General features: G+C 37.7%; 1 protein-coding gene across 3 annotated transcripts in view; it reads right to left on the minus strand.

Moving 5' to 3' along the window:
• The window catches only part of PLPP1 (phospholipid phosphatase 1), a 63779-nt gene that overhangs the window by 14230 nt on the left and 30761 nt on the right, over positions 1-18788 (minus strand). For all 3 annotated transcript variants that reach the window (XM_038125127.1, XM_038125128.1, XM_038125129.1), the window contains exons 3-4: positions 17142-17422; positions 180-237 (exon numbers count right to left, since the gene is read on the minus strand). In XM_038125127.1, coding sequence (XP_037981055.1) covers positions 180-237; positions 17142-17422 — 339 coding nt within the window. The remainder of the gene's footprint in view (positions 1-179; positions 238-17141; positions 17423-18788) is intronic.

Genomic DNA, 18788 nt, shown 5'->3' on the forward strand with positions numbered 1-18788 from the left:
CTTCTTGTCCCAGTCTCATCAACCTGACAACTCCTACTGAGAAGTCTTTAACTGTACCAGACAAGCATCCTACAAAAGCAATTGCACAATGTCCCTTGTGCAAAGCAGCCAAGTAAACATTCAGTACCAGGTAGCTAACAGATCTTTTGTTATCACTGAGATGGAAAGAGCATACTTACTGCTACGAAGAGCATGCAGTACATAGAGAATGAAGAATGGCCAGAATAAAATGAAAGTCTGGAAAAGAAAAGATCAGACATCATCAGTTTTCTTTTACAACATTCACTTTGCAGTGATACTAATGTATATTATACAAGTGAACTGGTAAAATGCCAACATGCCTATACTACTCTTCAGTGAGGCTCCGTAGGCACATCACACAGATTTTGACCAAGAGTACAGACTTCACTACTCAGCAGTTATCCTTTTCCAGAGTTAAGCTATCTATACATCAGGCAGTAAGTACTAGACTTTTGACTGACATTTGAACAGCAAGGGAGCACATCTTCAAAGACAATAATCAAGTGTCCGTTAATAGTTCATCTTGACAAATGCCAGAATACTTTAAATATAATTACTTCTTAAAAGTCCTTAACTTATAGCACAGTGTATGTATGAATACAAATTACAATAATCACCCCAAAACAATTACTTGCATGTAGTCACCATCAAGAGGCAGCAGTTCACAACTAACATCTAGTGGTTTATATTACATTTGTACACCTTTGTGAAATGTATGATTCACACAGACCCTGATCATTTATTATTGAAAGGCAGGGGGAAAGGCAGGAATGCAGTTTATTAGCCAGTCAACTGCAAATCAGCCAATATTTGTAGAAGTGATTCGTACTTGGCGATCTCATTGAGAGTGTCAACGCTGCCTTCAGCTCCCAAAGGCTTGACAACTGACACTGACAGTCCAGGATTCCTCTGGCCAGGTCCTCCCCTGCACAGCTGGTTTCATGGGGAGCCACCGATGTAAAATAAACGCCACCCACCTCTTCAAGAAAAGAAGACAAAATCTAAAGACAATTTAGTCTTAAGCAGGGAGATGAAAGAACTGTACTTGGCGCTACTTTTTTCCATTTTATGCACAGAGCCTTGTAACAGTGCTGCTTCACAGGCCACCAGCCGGGTTTCAGCCAGCCTTCCGTGCAATTTAACTACACAACCAGAGCACTCTCCCCTCGGCAGTTTGGCACACAAAAACACACCCAGCTTAATAATGTTTCATGGCTCTGCAGTCTGACCTCTACCATATCCACCAGGTCCCTTGTTTTGGTGCCTCTGCCAGGCAGAGATCCCGAGGGAAACTCCCAAAGGAAACATTACCACTCCTTGGACTAGTAGTAACAAAGGCAGCTCTGATGTGCAGCAAGATAGTGAGGTTAAAGATGCCCTGCTCTAAAACCACAAAGAAGGCAATGAAACTGTCTTGTGCACAAGTGAAACTGCAAAACTTCCTGAATTAGTTAGCACATATAACGTTTAGAAACTGAGTCAGAAAAAGTCTACATAGGTTTATTCCAGAGGCTTTAGAGCTTTTTGTTTATGGTTGATTTAAAACACTGGCAACGGCTTTTGGTTTCAGAGGTACTAAATAAGCAGTCTGAAATAAGATGACTTTTGTTTCACCAACTGATATTTTCCAATTAGCTTCTTTAAAAGAAAACTTTGACAATGTACTAGCTTCAGATGTTTAAAGTTCAAAACCATTAAGATTACACTGTAGCTAGACACCCCTTTTCCTCTCTTGTACTCAAACACTTAATATTTCTGGGCAAGAGTCCACTACGAAAACCAACACAACAAGCATTGTTAAGAGCCCTGTCCTTCAAACATGTCATCTGAAAATGCAAAGCATGCTATTCTACAGGAGATACAGACTAAGGAATTCTTGCCTCCTGTGACAGTATTTTATCCAATAGCTCTGGGGCTATTCCTGTTGGCCGTAAGATGATATTTCCTACCATTATTGAAAGCAACCTGTTGCCAGCTGAAGGAATTTAGAAGACTAGTAAAGGAAAAAATACCATTATTTAGGTTTATTTTGGAATTCCTATACAATTTTAAATGTGTTCTTGACTACTCGTCTTTTTTGTTTCAGGAATCTATTAGCCTAAGGTACATTAAGAATGCCTTGTCCGAGGTTGAAGATTACAAACTTTGAATGCATTCTTATCAGGCATAGATAAGTATGCTGTACATGACTGAAAATATTGTGCTTAGGACATGAAGTATTGTCAGAAATACAACTAGGACAAAGTACTGATCCAACTTGCAGATTGTGCAATCCCAGTGAAATTTCTTTGGCAAAAATGCTGTCTCTTGACTTCTTTTCTAAAAGACATTTTTAAAAAAAATCTTAAAACCCTTTCAAAAAACTATGATTGACAATGAAGTATTTCCCAACAGTTCATCAGCACATAAATAATGTCTTCCCAAAGCCAGGAGAATGTAATGTCTATCAGACCAGACAAGCACTTGGCTTCTTTGTGATCTTACTGCAAGTGCTGATTTGCCGTAAGCCAGCAGTAAAACAGTATAGACAAGTCTCCAAATTCCTACCTTTCACCAGTGAAAGAAAGGCTAACTTATCCTGATAGAATTCACACATCAGATTCCAAAATATCATTTTCAAAATAGTCATAGAACAATATCCAGTGAAATCAAAGTACCATGAAATAGAGCTGGCAGTCTTGAAATAGAGCAGTCATGGTCTGATTGTTACTGAAACAACCAATTTTGACATCAAAAAACCAGTGTTTCAGAGGTCTGTGTCTTGCACACCATCAATACCTACCTCACAGATCTTTTCCTATGTCAGAAATAGGGCTTCGTTTTTACAGGAAAAAAACATAGGCTTTAATTACTTCCACTTGGACAATATATTATTCCCAAGTTAGAAGAATGCCTGAAGTAGTAACATAAAACCAGTTTCAGGTCTCAGTTGAGGTTTAAAGTATACTCCTAGTTTCCACTGTACACAGTAGAGCTGGACATCATAAAAAGGTCTTAAAACAAGGTAATTTAAGGGCTGTTTTGCTTTCTTGAAACTTAGCTTTGTCACGAATTTCACATGGTTTCCAATAAAGACAAAGACAGTAAAAAAGTAAAGACACAAGTAAAGACAAGTAGTTCTTAAAAAGGTCGCCATATGATTGACTACAATTTGTCACTATGGTTCATTAATGAATGTCTGCATTCTTAAAGAATACCTGGAAAAATAATCAAAGTACGAACAATTCCTACAAGAAGCCTATCAGCTGAATGACTTTGTTATTTTAGCCAGGATTTCTAAGCCCAGATAAGCAAGACTACAAGAGATTGCCTTGGAGGACTTGACACTGACAACCTTCTATTACTTTCCATGCACAAGGCCAGCTTAGCCCAGGGAGCAGAGCCAGCCTGACAGGTTATGTTTCTTCAATTAGTAGAAAAATTTAGCATAGTACACAGCACATAAAAGGATCATTTTTCTTGGACTGTGACTTACAAGAAAGTGTGTGCTTTAAGTAGTAAGTTCTGCTTGGCATTATTTTATAAAGTCCATGACTTCTTAAGGGAATTACTGCACACTGGAACTCAGTAAACAGGCTTGATGTCTTGTCTTCATTTAATATCTTTGCATGAACACCTGAATGTGCAGAAACTTTAAGACAAACGCAGGAATCTGACAGGGAAATTAACAGCCTTGGGAAAGACAAGACTAGGGAACAGCTAAACACATATGGTACAGTGCAGCATTAAATGGTGAGAAATTAAGTAAATGACAGTAGAAAGAGATATTCCACAAGAAAGGGCATCCTGTGGAGCTTCAATAGACCTGTCAGAGGCTGAATGATAAGGAAATCTTCCCAACGTAACTACAGAATTATGAAATGATCCCTTGGAGAAAAACAGAAGGCTCAGCAAAACATTATGCACACTCCCATATCAAAGCAAATAAATACACCCAGCTGGATTAGCCAGCATGTCCTTTCCATCTTCAAGTTCCCTGGATTCTCCCAGTCTGACTCAAAGCTTCCACTGACATTTGTGTTACCCATTCCATGATCTGGAGGGGAATAAATGCCAGGGTGCTGCAGCTCAGCATGCCTGTGTTGAGTAAGCCAATGCTTGTGACAAGCAAGCCACATGCTTGTCAGTGAAATACTCCTAGTATTTCAGTGCCATGGTTTAAAGTCCTAATTCTACACTCAAGCACCATTTTCTTTAAAGTCAATCTTCTCTGCATTCGACTTGCAGTCAACTTGCTCTCCCAAGATTCACTCTTTCCTCATGTGCTAGACTTGCACCACTACACCTTAAAAGATCAATGTGGGCTAGGAGTTTTGAGGACTCTGATATTAAGCACTTTTGTCATTACTGCAAAGAAAAGTTGAAATAAATACAAAAGCAATTCACCTACTGAACAATATCAGGAACTACTCAGAACTCCGTATTCCCACTTTCTCCACATTTTTCCTTGTCTGATAGTCATTATACCCACACTTCAGTACAAAGCCACACATTTACACGCAGGAAAATGTTACCAGAGTCTTTTCAATTCAGTAATCCTCCTCTGGAAAATTTTGTTGACAATTTTTTCAACAGGAGACCTAACATTTAATAGCAAGTATCTTGCACAATTCCATAATCATATCTCAGGTGAAGGATGGATCCACTCACTCAGCTTTATGCAGCAGCAGATAGAGAGGAAACTGCTAATGTAATGTAATGATGATTTAATACCGTGATCATGTTTTTGCAGACTTTCCACTTTTTTCCTTTTGCAGTCTATTGCGCACAACTGAATTTCCCTGCTTATCATACTGACACAAACCCAATCTAACAGGTTCTAAGAAGAGACAGGTATTTATCTATTTCTAATCACCTTCCTAACCACCAGCCTTTGAAACAAACATTGCTGATTGTGTAAGAAACAGGGGTATAAATAAGTTTTCCTCAAGCTCAGCATCAACATGAAGTAGTTTTAATCACAGTAGAGTACTGCAAGGGTTGTCTTTAAGTGCTAGATTGACCAGATTCTGAAGCTGGTTAAAAGCTTCTGCTGGCATGATTTGATGGGGGTTTGTTTCTTTACTCTCTGGGAATTGAAGAAATTAACTGACAATACACTCAGGTGTGCAGATATTCTGTAAATTTTATTTGAACAAAAGCATTACACACTGATGGAACAACCTAACAGAGCAATGACTACCTAAACTAGCTATTTTGCATCTGACTGGAGAAGTTTATATCAGCAGCTACCAGGGAAATACACTTGACTGTAAAATAATCAGTAATAAAAAAATTTCATACTGTTACTGTTGTTTTGTTTTTTTTTGTTTTAAAATAAGCAGCAGTCAATCTGCATGTGAACTTCCAAGTATTTTTTTTAGCAAAGGAGCAAGCAGTTACCAAATCCTGTCATTCATGCCACACAAAAACATGTACCTTTTGAGCTTTCAATATTCCAAAGTCCAACAAAATTCCATGCTGCCATTTCCTCATGCACATTGTAAAACCATTACAAAACAAGTTATCTTTCAACAGTTTTGATTTTATCATTCCATTTAACTCAATGCACAAAAGTAAAGTTTAACTTTCCATTACATTTCCAGATAGCCTCCTCCAATAGGAAAGAAAATAAAAATTGGGACTTGGTTTACTTCTCTTCGTAGTAATTCCATCTCGGGAAAAGACTAAAAGTGAAAATTGCAGCAAGGGGTAGTGAAACCAACATTTCTAAAGACTAGTAGTTTGCTCTCACATGCACTAGATCACTCCTATTCCATTTATTATGTCTGCATAACTTACCCACATAATAAGTTTTTGATTGGCAGTAGTGTTATTTTACATACAGGGAATGAAGACAGAAAATTATAATCTCCTCCATTAAATCAGGGATTTATGTGCTATTCCTTCTTTAAGGAACTGCTTTGGGTAAGAAGTACTTGACAAGTATGCAGAACACATACTTCAGCAGATTCTTGTAATCTTCAAAGGGGAAAAGGAAAGGAGGCAGTGGGAGAACAGTTAAGGGGATACCTGTTCCTACAGTACTATGTGGCTGATTCAGTTATACATACCCCAAGTTTTATATTTTGAGACTTTTCCCTCCTGTTACCTTAGATATAAGTTTTGCAAACCAGTGAAATTCTGTGAATGAGAAGCATTCTGTGAACCAAGTATCTACCTGCTTGGTTAGCCACAGCTAGCTTCCAAATAATTTTCAGGTTGCACTAAACACAGGTATGTATTTTGATTTCAAATGACCTTAAGCATGATAAGCTACTGAAAGAGATGTCAAGCCCAGCTTTGTCTGAAAACCATTTAAGGGGGGAGGAGTTCTGGTTTCAGTCACAAAAATGAATTTTATCTATCACTACTCAAAAGGTCCAATTCACACTAAGGCAAAGGACATGTAAGCTCAGAAACAAGATGCAGATTGCAGAACTGCACCTCACTTGATTAGAGCATGTTCACTTTTCAGATTCAATTCTCCCTACCACCACTCAGTTTCTTTTGCAAAGCAGTTCCTTTTGCTTCCAGATCAAGTACAGCCCCATTTCAACATGCACTGCCAGCCTAGAAGCTTCTAAGGCTTAAATATTTGAAGGCTTTTATTCACAACCATGGCTCATTTTTCCTTCCATGTAAAATTATGTGTAGTTGCCCTGACTAAACTTCTTCTCAAACTTCTCAAATGTGATGAATAATTTCACTAGGTCTGTAAGTGTTCCAAACCAGCCATGTTATATCTTGAATAGTAATAGCGTAAGGCTGAAAGCAGTGCTTAAGAAAAAAGCTGCAGTATCTGAACAGTAGTACATGCGTGGACTTCTATTCCTTTCAATGGGCTTGGTATCCAAGCTTCTTCAGTAGTTTTCTGTGGATTTTTTTTACATGTACATTTTCAGAAGTGAAAACTAGTAGATCAGCCTCTGATGAAAACTCCTATACATAGAAATTGCAGAAGTGTCGAGCACCTCACAGGTTGAAAGCTCCATAAAAGAAATAGTCAATACTATATACAACATACCAGTATGCCCCTAGTAAACACATAGTAAGTCTCTGGTACATCAAATTTCTGATTCATGATGCTGATGGAAACTACCAGACGAGAAGTAATCCATTTAGTTATGCTTGAATTATTAAGTGTAGTTTGGTTTTCAACAAAGCTTTAAGAAGTTTCAAAACACAATATTGGTACATTCTATAGAAGCCAAGTAATTTTAATGCAAAATAATACTTCACTATAGAAATACTCCCAGTAGTGACAGTCAGGGAGACACATAAGGAGAGGGACAGAAAGGTCATTTAATAGAGATGGGTTCACTTAAAGCAAATGTTCAGACTTTTGACTTAAGTTTAAAAATTCCAGAGCAAACCAGTTGCTATGTAATCAAACAAGGGAAAACAAAAGCATTCATTTAAATAGAAGTAAATAATGCATAAGCCTTGGGAGTTTTGCAAAGGTTTTTTGGGCTTGTAGTTGTTTTTTGTTTTAACACAGTTACAGTTTTGAAGGGATACACGGAACAGACAACCTAAGAGTTTCACAAGTTTGGTTGAACTTCAAACAAAGTTATATGGGTCAGTCCCATACCAGCCATCTGGCAGGGGCGCCCTGCTTCTTGGAACTGCTCAGTGATTTAACTGCACTCACAGCTCATGCAGGGCTACAACCAGAGGAGATATGAACAAAGCTGACAAATTCCTGGCCAATGATTGGTAAAGGGCACCACCTTGGCAATTGTGTTGAAATAAATTATCAATGTCAAAACAGTCAGCTCTAATTTCCTAAAAACTTCCTTTGAACATTACATTTTGAATTTGCAATGGCTGACTACACATAGCTTGTTTTGAGCGCAGTCAGCATAGGAGCAGTACATCAACTGAAGCAGGGAACTATTTTTTCCTTTAGACATCTGAGTTGTAATATGAATCTGTACATTAGTAATACAATTATAATTATGAACCTTGACAGCTGCATTATCCGTTACCACAACAGAAAACTGACAGACTGAAATTAGAGAGCTACAAATATCTGAAGTTAAGTTTAACTTAAAAGGAAGTGTTTCACACACATACACATACTTGCTAGCTGTGCAAGTGTGCTTTTGGGGGCCAAAAAAGCTCAGACTGCACAGAGTGTCTCTGAAGTAGTAGCCTTCTACAATATGGTATAATATTTACCACTTCAGGTTCAAAGGTTTAATTTCTATGCAGGTGCTTAGTGAGCTGCCCAGGAAGGGCAGTTTCCTGGACAGATTACTGGATCTGCTTTGTCATGAGGTTTTCAGTGTTGCCTCCAACCCAAAACTCTGAAATTTTAGGTCCCACTGCAACATCCATATTCAGCAAAAGGAGCTAAAAAAAGTAATATCTAACAAAAATGTCTACAAGTTAGTTACTGCATTACTGTGACAAACCTCCACTGCTCAGCTAAAATGTAGTATTGCTTTCAAGAAAAATTTGTATTAAATTCAGAAAGTCTAAGCGGGTAGATAAAGGAGAATTATATATAGGGAAAAATATTACACCGTACAAGAATTTGTACCGAGGAGAATTACTTTGACCAGTGTTAAAGCAACAAGGTACAACAAACTGTACTGCAAACTGCAACCAAATTTAGCATCATTAGAAGAGAAGGCCACTATCAACCTGTGTGAATATGCCGACATTCAGTCAATTTTCTGAATATTTATACCATGCTCTGTTCCTCCTTCATATTCACCCATCCCACTAAGGGAAAACATGGATTTTTGAAAACAGTAAATAATGATTTTGTATTAACTTCATTCTAAAGCTCTGAAATATTAAAGCATGATCTCCAAATTAGTTAACAACATGACTCAAACTTCAGCTACAGAAGACCTTAACAACAAATTCCTTATAATACATACTAGAGAAGATAATTACAGAAACCACTTTAAGTACATCCACTGTCCATACCCATTTGCAGATCACCCACACTACTGCTATGTGCTCAGAAACAGAGGTTAAGCAAAACACAGTATGTATGCACACAAGCACTGCATGCACACACACTTAACTGCTCAGTTAGAAACTTGCCATCATACCTAAAACTGTTTGCTTAAAGGGCTAGTCTTTCAAAGGACTGTTTAGACATATTTTCACATCCTTCACTAGAAAAGATCTGGACTTTTACTTCCCACTCCCAGCTTTGCAGTGTATTGACTAAGGAAGAATATGTTATGCTTACTGCCTCCCATCTGCTACTGTTCCATGTTTAAGAGCAGGATACTTAAGCATTTTGCACTCCTGGAATAACAAGGCTGCTTGGTTTCCATGATAAGTACAGATCCCTGCTGAGTAAGTATAATTGCCCTACTTTCTCCATTTTAAAGGGCATACAATAATTGGGGGGTGAGATGTTTGCTACATGCATCTTCTTGCCCCAGTGAATACTGCCCCTTCCACTTTCCGAAACAGAAACCTGAACTGTCTCCTTGTACAACACTGTAACTGCATTGTTATGGAAGTAGTATCAACATATCAGTTCCAAAATGTGAAATAAGGTTTGGAATTGCATTCCTGAAGACTAAGTTTTATTATATTTTTTAAAAACCCCAAAAACTGGACCCAGCAATTACCCAGGTTTGAAATTCAATCCAGATTTTTCAGTTGCAGTCCGAAAGGACAATAAAACTCCATCACAAGGGGACATCTGGCATTTATAAGATCAAGATCTTATATACGAATGTAACAGAAAGCCCTCATTTCTGCATCTCTAAAGAAGAAGCAAAACAAGCAGCAATACCTCAACAGTAGAAGTTTTAAGAGACAGGAAGGACTCCAAATCTATACCTTAAATGAGAGCTCAATAAGTAAACTTCAGAGGAAAAGTTAGTGAATTGAAGGTTTCAAGAAATTAAACCATATGTTGACCCTTCTCCATTTAACTCACCATAAGGTACAGCTGGAGAGGCATTGCATTTGCATTAAAGTGGGTCAGGAATTAGAAAGATCTTTTCCAGCCTCCCAGGTCTTCATGCTTAGCAGCAAAGTTCAGCGACAACAGGAAGTATCCAGCCACAGAGGATCTTACCAGAATTAATAAAAAACAAGACAAGCCCATGAGTCCATGAGACACACATCCAGTGGTGCTGAAGAAGGCAGATGATGCCATGATGAGACTGTCTAGATGCCTCTAAAAAGCCATGCAAAGGAGCCAGCATCTCCCTCTGATTGTTAAAAAAATGGATGAGTATTCACAGGGCTTTGTCAAAACTCCACAACTACCTCCACATTAATGAAACATTTAATCCATTCTTGCCAATCACTGTAACATCTCCACAGTCTTCAAGATGATGCGGACATTATAACAATGGGGGGAAGGTAACTAAAAAGATATACTCAGAAGAAAATGATCTTTTAGGAGAAACACGAGAAGTCAGCATATTTACTTGCTGGAATAAATAATACTTTTTATGGTGACATTTTAAAAAGCTTTTTTAAAAAACAGCTTTCACCATCATTGGTATAAAAATACTTACCTCATGTTAATCCAAAACTATGAAGAATAACTTCATAGCCTAATAACCAGGTATCTGAATTGATTCTTAAACTTGTATCCACTAAGTGGATTTGTCCCAGTTAGTCTGTTTCAGGGACTTACATACCCACTATGGCACAACAGAAAACCAGGAGGAGGAGGAAGACAAGGAACACATAAAACAAAAGCATTTTGCTTTCAAGGGTTGTCAATTAAACACTCCATTAGCAAATTTGTTTCTTATTCCTTACTGAAAATAGACATTGTAAACTTTTTTTCCTACATTATTACTGCAGGAAATTATTTTAAAATGAGAAAATTAAAAGAAGTACACTTTAAAGTTCTAGGGAGGCATCACTTGCATGAGCACTAACTAGTACATTATTACATCCTAAATATATTATCATCCCAGTGAAATTATTCAGCAGACACTGAGTAAGAACACAGCATACTTCATGCCACAATACTTATTTTTAACATTTTGTGGATAAAATATAAGTTTAAATAGTATCAGCTTCAATATACCTGACTTTACAAAAGGCTTTAAAATGCAGTTTGTACTGCAAAGTTCATAAAATTATATATATTTATACACACTCAAAGTGACAGCACAATCCTAAATTAAGTTCTAAAAATACTGTAAGCTCTATATAATACCTGCTACATTGTTTGAAAATTAAATAAGACTAATTCAAATATTCTTTGAATCACACACAACTTGTCAATACCAGAAGTTTGGTTTGGGGGCTCTTCATAGATTTTGTAGAGTTTTTGTTCAGTTTTGATTCTTTCTTTGCTGGGAAGACTTATGGGGCTTTGTTTGATTTTGTTTTAGTTTTTATTTCTTGTAGAAAGAACTTAATAAAACTGGAGAAAAACACCTATCATCATTACTCAGTTCTCAATCACCTCAAAAAACATATCAAGAGAACCTTTATTTAAATCTTTAAATTTAATCTTTTTGAGATTAAATTTTACAACCAAGAGTAAATACTCATTCTTTGCTTAAGATGACAATTAACACTGACCTCTACCAGGTTCAGGTCGATCTAGTCAAGTGTGTTCCCTGGATTCCAGATCCCGCTTCCGGGAGACTGAATACTTATCTACACAAAGGCAATCAATGTTGAATTAGCAATTCCTGATTGCCAAAATGAGTTGGGAGCCACCAGTTAATATTGCTACACCATGGTTCAGTACATCCCAATGATAGAGTCAAAAGGCGCACTATCACTGTCTTGAAATCTTGAAGCACAAAATATTTCAGCTTAACAGAACAAACACCTTACAAAGTTGTCTCTTTTCCCCCTCTGCCAGATAAATAAGTCTATTTCAGACCAATCAAGTGTTTGCATACTAGAGGAAAAGAGCAGCTCTTGATGTTCTCCTTTGTTACTCAACTAGACTCTCAAGCCTCACTGTTCACACGCTCATTTCAGACAACCAGCAACTATGGCAAAGTATCCTCACCAGAGGAATACTGAAATACTAATTCAGAGCTGCTGCGGAACATCTGTGGTTTCTGTTCAGTCTTTTGGATGCAGGAAAACTAACAAACAGGACGTATGGCAATCTGCCATGGACTGGTTAGAGCAGACAGGTTTGGGAAAAATGCCTTAGCTAACAATAACCAAGGTAGAAGCCATCATGTCCTATCTACCTACTTCTCCTTGAGAAATTTGGGTATTTTGCCAATCCATTCAAGGCCAGGCAAAGGTATGGAGTGAAAAGCCAGAAGAAAAGGAAGAGGAGCAAAAACAAAAGCTGCAAAAGCCAAAGAGATTAGAGATTAGTAAACACTGTTCACTCACACCACCACTTTATCAGGGTTATAGCCTGGCACACCTATCTATTTTACTGAGCCCTGCTTTGCCTATATGAAAGGGGAAACAGCCAACTGACTAGTTATTATCTTTATAGGTGTTAAGGAAAGTACCCTAAAGGCAATTCAGCAGCACTAAAGTATATACCAGTACACTAAAAGTGACATGCTAATTGCAAGCACCAGTGACAACAGAACACCATGACTTTGATCTCCCTTCATTTGTAGACACTAAAACTTGTGCTTCTATATCAATTTTAATTTACCGTAACTAAAACAAGCCAGGTCAGGCATCTTTGAGTTACTGCTCTTAATATTTATTTAGAAGGAATACGACACGGCTCTACACAAAACCAGCTGACAGCGAACCTAGAAACATCTCCATAAAAGCTTGAGTTGGCACTTCAGTACAAGTCATTCGCCTCAGGAAAGTGCCATTCAGTAGCACATTGCAAGCTTCTGTGTCTAGCTTAAATTAAATGACAAACACCGCCTGAGGAATGGATTGCTTACAAAGAGGCACAGAAAAAAAGTACAAATTAATATTTAACTAGAATTTTTTTACATAACTAGTGATTGTCATGCATATTTTAGAGATCTTTAGGTGCTAGAAACTTGGATGTATATGTGCCCACTCTTACATGCATCTTTTAACAAATATAAATCAGATTTACTAAGCACACTAAGATCCTCTGATTACTGTTGCTGGCTCAGCAAAGCAAAGTGCATACATACTATAATAGCTGTCGGGGAGAGCCTAAGGTATTTAAACCTGAAAAGGAGTGCCTTCAGCATGATATATAGCAAACGAGATGCTTCAGTCCGCAAAAATTGTTTTATTAACCTCAGGTCAGTAATGTGAAACTGTTATAAATAACTAAGTAGATGTCAGCTTTTGCTATTATGTATCAGCTTTTGCAAATTATTATTAACAATTATGATACAGTGCAGTTTGTAATCACATTTAACTGCTTTTGATATAGTAAAATTTGTCAGCTTTTTGTGGCCAATGCTCTGGCCCCTATGTAGCCTGTATTCTCAGAACATCATTTATAGATTATATTTTAGTTTGTGAACAGTATGATAAACATACATTATAGTTTTAGCTTTCACAAAATGTTAACTTTTACAGAAGTAGCTGCAGCTGTGAAATAATGACTAAGGCTTCTATTTTTGTAACTAAGTGACAATAATGAGAATATTCAGATACATTTGTAAAACAGCTAATGTTGATTGAAAGTACTTGTAGAAATAACTAAAACTGTCTGCATAGTCAGGTAATACTCAAGGAATGGATGTGATAAGGATTCCTGCCATCGACCCTTTGACTATCAATAACTGTTGCCCGCTGAAAACATGAAACGGGGGCCGTGGGAAGGAAGGGACACATGACTCTCAAAAAGACAATACACATTACTGCACGTACTCTAAAAAGCAAGCCAAGGGTTGAACCAAGCTAAAGAATTCCCAGAACATGTAAATTAGTTCAAAGAAATGTCTGAATATGTATATTTTAATGAATATGTATCTGACCAATGCAATGGGAAAGGTATATAAGAAGAGTTGTTACAACTAACTGGTGTGCCTCTAGCTATGGCTATGCACCCAGCACTGTTTACTGTCCCTTCTATCCCTTATTAAACCTTTAAAAAACTTTTAAAGAGTGAAGCTTGTTTCTCACAGAAACCTTTGCAAAACTAACTCATGGGCACTTTACTCATTTAGACAACCCATCCTAAATCCATTGATTTATATTCCCGATAAAGCAAGCATGTATTGTAATACTGTTGCTGCCGCTGAACAATAAAAACCAATTACTGCTCTTCTCTCATGCCCCCATGTTATACCACAGTAAACATTTACAATGAGTTGGAAACATCAGTTTACATGAAACAGTACTGGGACATAATATGCAATATGTTTGCCTAAAAGATTCTCAACCTCCAACCATAAAACTTATGGGCTTCCAGAAACACAGGCTGTTTTCTTGAGGTTAGTCTTCCAGAAGTTCCTGCAAGTGGTGTTTTGAACCCACACTGAACCAAACACACAAATCCCAGTACTATAAAGAACTCATACAGCTTATTGCTTAATCTTCACGTAGGAAAAAATAAACTACTTCAAATGTTTCTTCTTCTAGTTTTACTGTTAAGGAAGAAATGGAAGCACTGACTGATTACCTAAGTTCTGTACCATTTCCAAAGTATACTTTAGAAGCTTCCATCTTACACCCATCCCTTCAACACACACACACATTTATTCTATGTCAGAACAAGAAGTCTAATCTACCCAGGGATGCTCCATACTGAAACTATTTTATACTTTTGATTAGTAAAAGAATCATAAGAAAAAATGACAAGGGAAGAGATAACTGATCACAAAATACAATACTGAATAATGGAAGCACACAAGGAATTTTTACATTGTTCTCATTGTTTTCAATGAAAAAAAAATTAGATTTGTCTTTTTGACAATCAAGCATGAATCTTTTAAAACATTCAAATGCAACCTCAAGTTTTGCTACTATAGAGGACTAATAGGTTCAATTTAGAATGTATGATTTTACATGCAACACTATGACTGTCCTGTTTTCATTCTGCCTCTACATTTCTACCTGCCTATCTGATCTATGCAAACCAAAGTAGATGGTACTAGGTGTGCCACTAAAAATTTTGCCAACTGATATAGAAATTAATCTCTGGGTTACAGCTTGAGAGACTACTGACCTCTTCCAGCTTCCTGTAAAAAACTCCCTGCAATTCACCTCTCTCCTCTTAGTGGGCTATTAACTGAAAGGTTAATGCCCTTGGGCACTTGGCCTCTGTGTGGGCACAGGGCCCAAGACCGCAAAAAACCCTGGAAGATTTACTGGATCACTGCATCCAGGTCATACACCTCTACAGGACAATATCCCACTTAAAGCTATCCTACGCTTCTTTGACCGCCTACTACCTTCTTGTTTACAGCTTCCTGTGCCTCATCTGACAGCAAAAGCCCCACAAGCAAGTACATGCTCAAGTGAGCACTTCAAGGCAAGCTCTGACCACAGAGGAGAGCCCTCTCCCATCACTCTGCAGGGGAAACAGTAGCAATAGAAAAGGGAAACATGACAGTAGCAGGAAATACAAATCTAAGAGCTGATCAGGAAAGAGATTACAGAAAAAATCTTGCTTCCAATATAGAAGTCTGAGATGTCAAAATACATGGAAGAATACAAGGTAAGCAAGCACTACGTCATTGCTCCCCCCCATTCCATTCTCATACACAAAAAAAAAAAAACCCTGTTTTTTGTTTAAGCATAAGTTAACTCTTGTTTTACCAGCATCTCCAAAAGACTATCGTCATCCAGAAAGACTATCATCCAGCATCACCCAGAAAGACTATTTCAGGACCATTTCAGTCATCACAAGCAATTCAAATTTTCTCCACACTCCTCTTTACACTTTAGAAGCACTTTTAGACTCCTGAGGAAGTAAAACTAAATACTTGGAGGTGGCTGGCACTTGCTCCGTGGGACATAGCAACTTCTCTAAGAAGCCACCCCTGTATCCCTGTTGTAGCGCACTAAATAGTTATTCAGTTGTTGTATTGCACTGGGTGATTTGATGTTATGTCACATGGACTGTCCCTTTTTCCCCTCATATGGTATGTTCCTCATTCACTCCTCTGGTGGTCTGTGCCCTTGTAACCCCCTCCCCTTGCCCCTCCTCAGTGGTGTCCCATTGGCTGTGGCCCTCCGTCCCTGCCCCCATTCCCTCAGGTATAAATGTCCTCTGGGATTGGCCCACTTTCTCTTTTCCACCTGGGTGGTCTGCACACTTTGGTGTCCCTTTCCAACCAAAAAACAAGACACTATTCCACGTGGAGAAGAGCGCTTCTTGTCTTTTGCCTTTCGTCTATGCAGATCCGTGCGGGCTAGAGTCCAGAGCTAGCCAGAGTGGATTCTACAGCCCAAAAACCCACGGATACTACATATCCCCTGCCACATGTACCCAGTGTACTGTTCTACTGCCTATGCATGCCCTTGCTCCTCTACCACCAACAGCCATACACATTTCATCAACGTTTTCCTATGGCTACTAAAAAATACCATGCATACTATTATGCATTATAGGGAACACATGCCAGAAGAGCAAAGGAGCACACAGGACAGTGAGCACAACTACATACATCTACTTAAAAACCACACAAAGAGAGATGTTCTAACTAAGATGGTATACAGAACTTCTGAAAAAAGAAGTCTCTGTAAAGGTAAGGTCACTCAAGCCATTCAATTTATTCTGAACATACTTCTAACATTTCCAGCACTGAGTTTATAGCACAACAACTAAACTTTGAAGTATCAGAGGCTTTATTCTTGTTTCCACAGTATTTTGCTGCAATTGAACTGGCAGATAAGTATTTAAGATTAAAAAATTCTTATTAATGAGAAAAATTGATTTTAATAGTCCTGCATATATTTAAATGGATGCACAGTTTTTATTTGCTTTCATGCCACAACTAAAACATCTCCTTTGCTATTCTACATCAAATTTCTAAGGCAGATTTCAAATTATTCTCTTTGTTGGGATGCAAACATTTTAGAAACAAAAGCAAATTCACATGGAAAAAAAAAGACCATCTCCCATAAGCAGGAACAAACTCACAATTAGCATTTATCTATACATTAATGTAACAAGCTTTAATGTTTAAAATTCATTACAAAAAATTTATTCTAGGAGAAGCACAAAAGCTGCAGCACCATTACCAAACTCATTGCCCAGGTTAACAAATACATTATACAACCAAGTACACAAGGTTAGTCAGACTCACCTTCCCTCATTGATTTTTGCTTTGTCCCCATGGCAAGTGAAGTTCTCAATGTAGCCCAGGCTGCAGTTTATCCGTGTCCAGTCAGGCTGGCACACAGCAATGAAGTGAGGACGCAGTCTACCTATGGAGTACTTGGCAATGTCTGTCAGCGACTGGCTAGCAGCTGCCCCAAAAATGAAGGTCCCGATGGCTTTGTAAATAGTGGCTATGTAGTTATTTCTGACAAATGAATTTGAGTGCAAATTATTATAAAAGACTGAGAGAGTCTCTCCTACGATTATCTGGAAAAGAAATAAGGAGAACAAGTTAAAGATAATAACATTAAAAGAAAATTATAATGTTATTTTTATTAATACTCACACATACAGTTTCAGAAACTAATTTTTTTACGAACATTAAGCTGCAAATTTAAGTTTTCCAAGAGTCAGCAGTAACCATGTCCAAACATTATAAACACTTTCACACAGAAGAGAAACACCTTTTTACTTCACCCTACCTCATGTCAAACTTAATCATATTATTTTCAGAATGCTTATTAATGCCTTCTCGGAATAACATCTACCCGTATTACTTGGTATGGCCCTAATTAGAAACATTTTCTCCTGCATAACTACATTTTACATCAAGTCTTCTTCAACTAACTTCTACTGAGTAAAATTTTTCAAAGCTTGTTAGGTTTTTCATGAAACCAGAAACTGTTATAAAGGGTTGAGACTTCATATCCAGATATGAAATGCCAGATGTTTCAACCAAGAAATTTCCTATTTCTCATGGAAATTAAATCCTCTGGGGAGAAAAGAAAACTAATGAGGGTAGGGAAAGACAGGTCTTACTGAGGTCCTTCCAAGGATTTTTCACCCTACATGTCCAAGATACATGTATCAAGTGCTGGCAAGAAAGCAGATCTAATTTTGTTTTCTTGCAGCTTTATCTTTTGCAGAAAGTAAGTTTTTCCTTATGCCAGATACAGAACTTCACTCCTGATAATCTGGATATTGAACCAGTTTGTGCCATTCTGTACAGAAAGGATCAATTAATACAGATGATCAGATATGTGGAGGACTGGATGTATGTATCTAAAGTTAAATTGAAAACTCATGTAAAATTAAAATTATGGCTCTGTCTGTGACTTGAGATGCTGGATCCTGGATCCCAGCAAAGCAGAGCTGTGGTGAATGAAGCCATTACTTAGACACTGCCACCCAGGCACATGGAGTGACAGCTTGTCAGAGGCTTTGCACATGAAGGCAAACAGACAATACTGCCAGATGGGTGACAATGATGCTTTACACCCTCCACCATACCCAAACATGGGCTGAAGCACAGAAATACCAGAACATGGACTAAAGCTGAGAAAGTTTTCAGTAAAGTACACGGACACCTAATCCAGAAAGTAACCTCTTGAGTAAGATGACTGAGCACAAATAGCCATGACAGGTAAATAATGAATCCTTTCAAATAATATTGCTGTAAAACCTGCAAGAAGGTCACTTATCTCAGGTACCAAAAAATTAGTTGATGTCAGTGCAATTACTATACTAGACAAACATCAAAGAATATTCATCTTCAATAATCTGACTAAGCATTGAGTAAAGGACACCAGTATTTGCTTTTACTATCTGATTATGAAGCAATCTTGACAGAAAA

Source organism: Motacilla alba, chromosome Z (assembly GCF_015832195.1).
Source record: "Motacilla alba alba isolate MOTALB_02 chromosome Z, Motacilla_alba_V1.0_pri, whole genome shotgun sequence".
NCBI classification, from domain to species: Eukaryota; Metazoa; Chordata; class Aves; order Passeriformes; family Motacillidae; genus Motacilla; species Motacilla alba.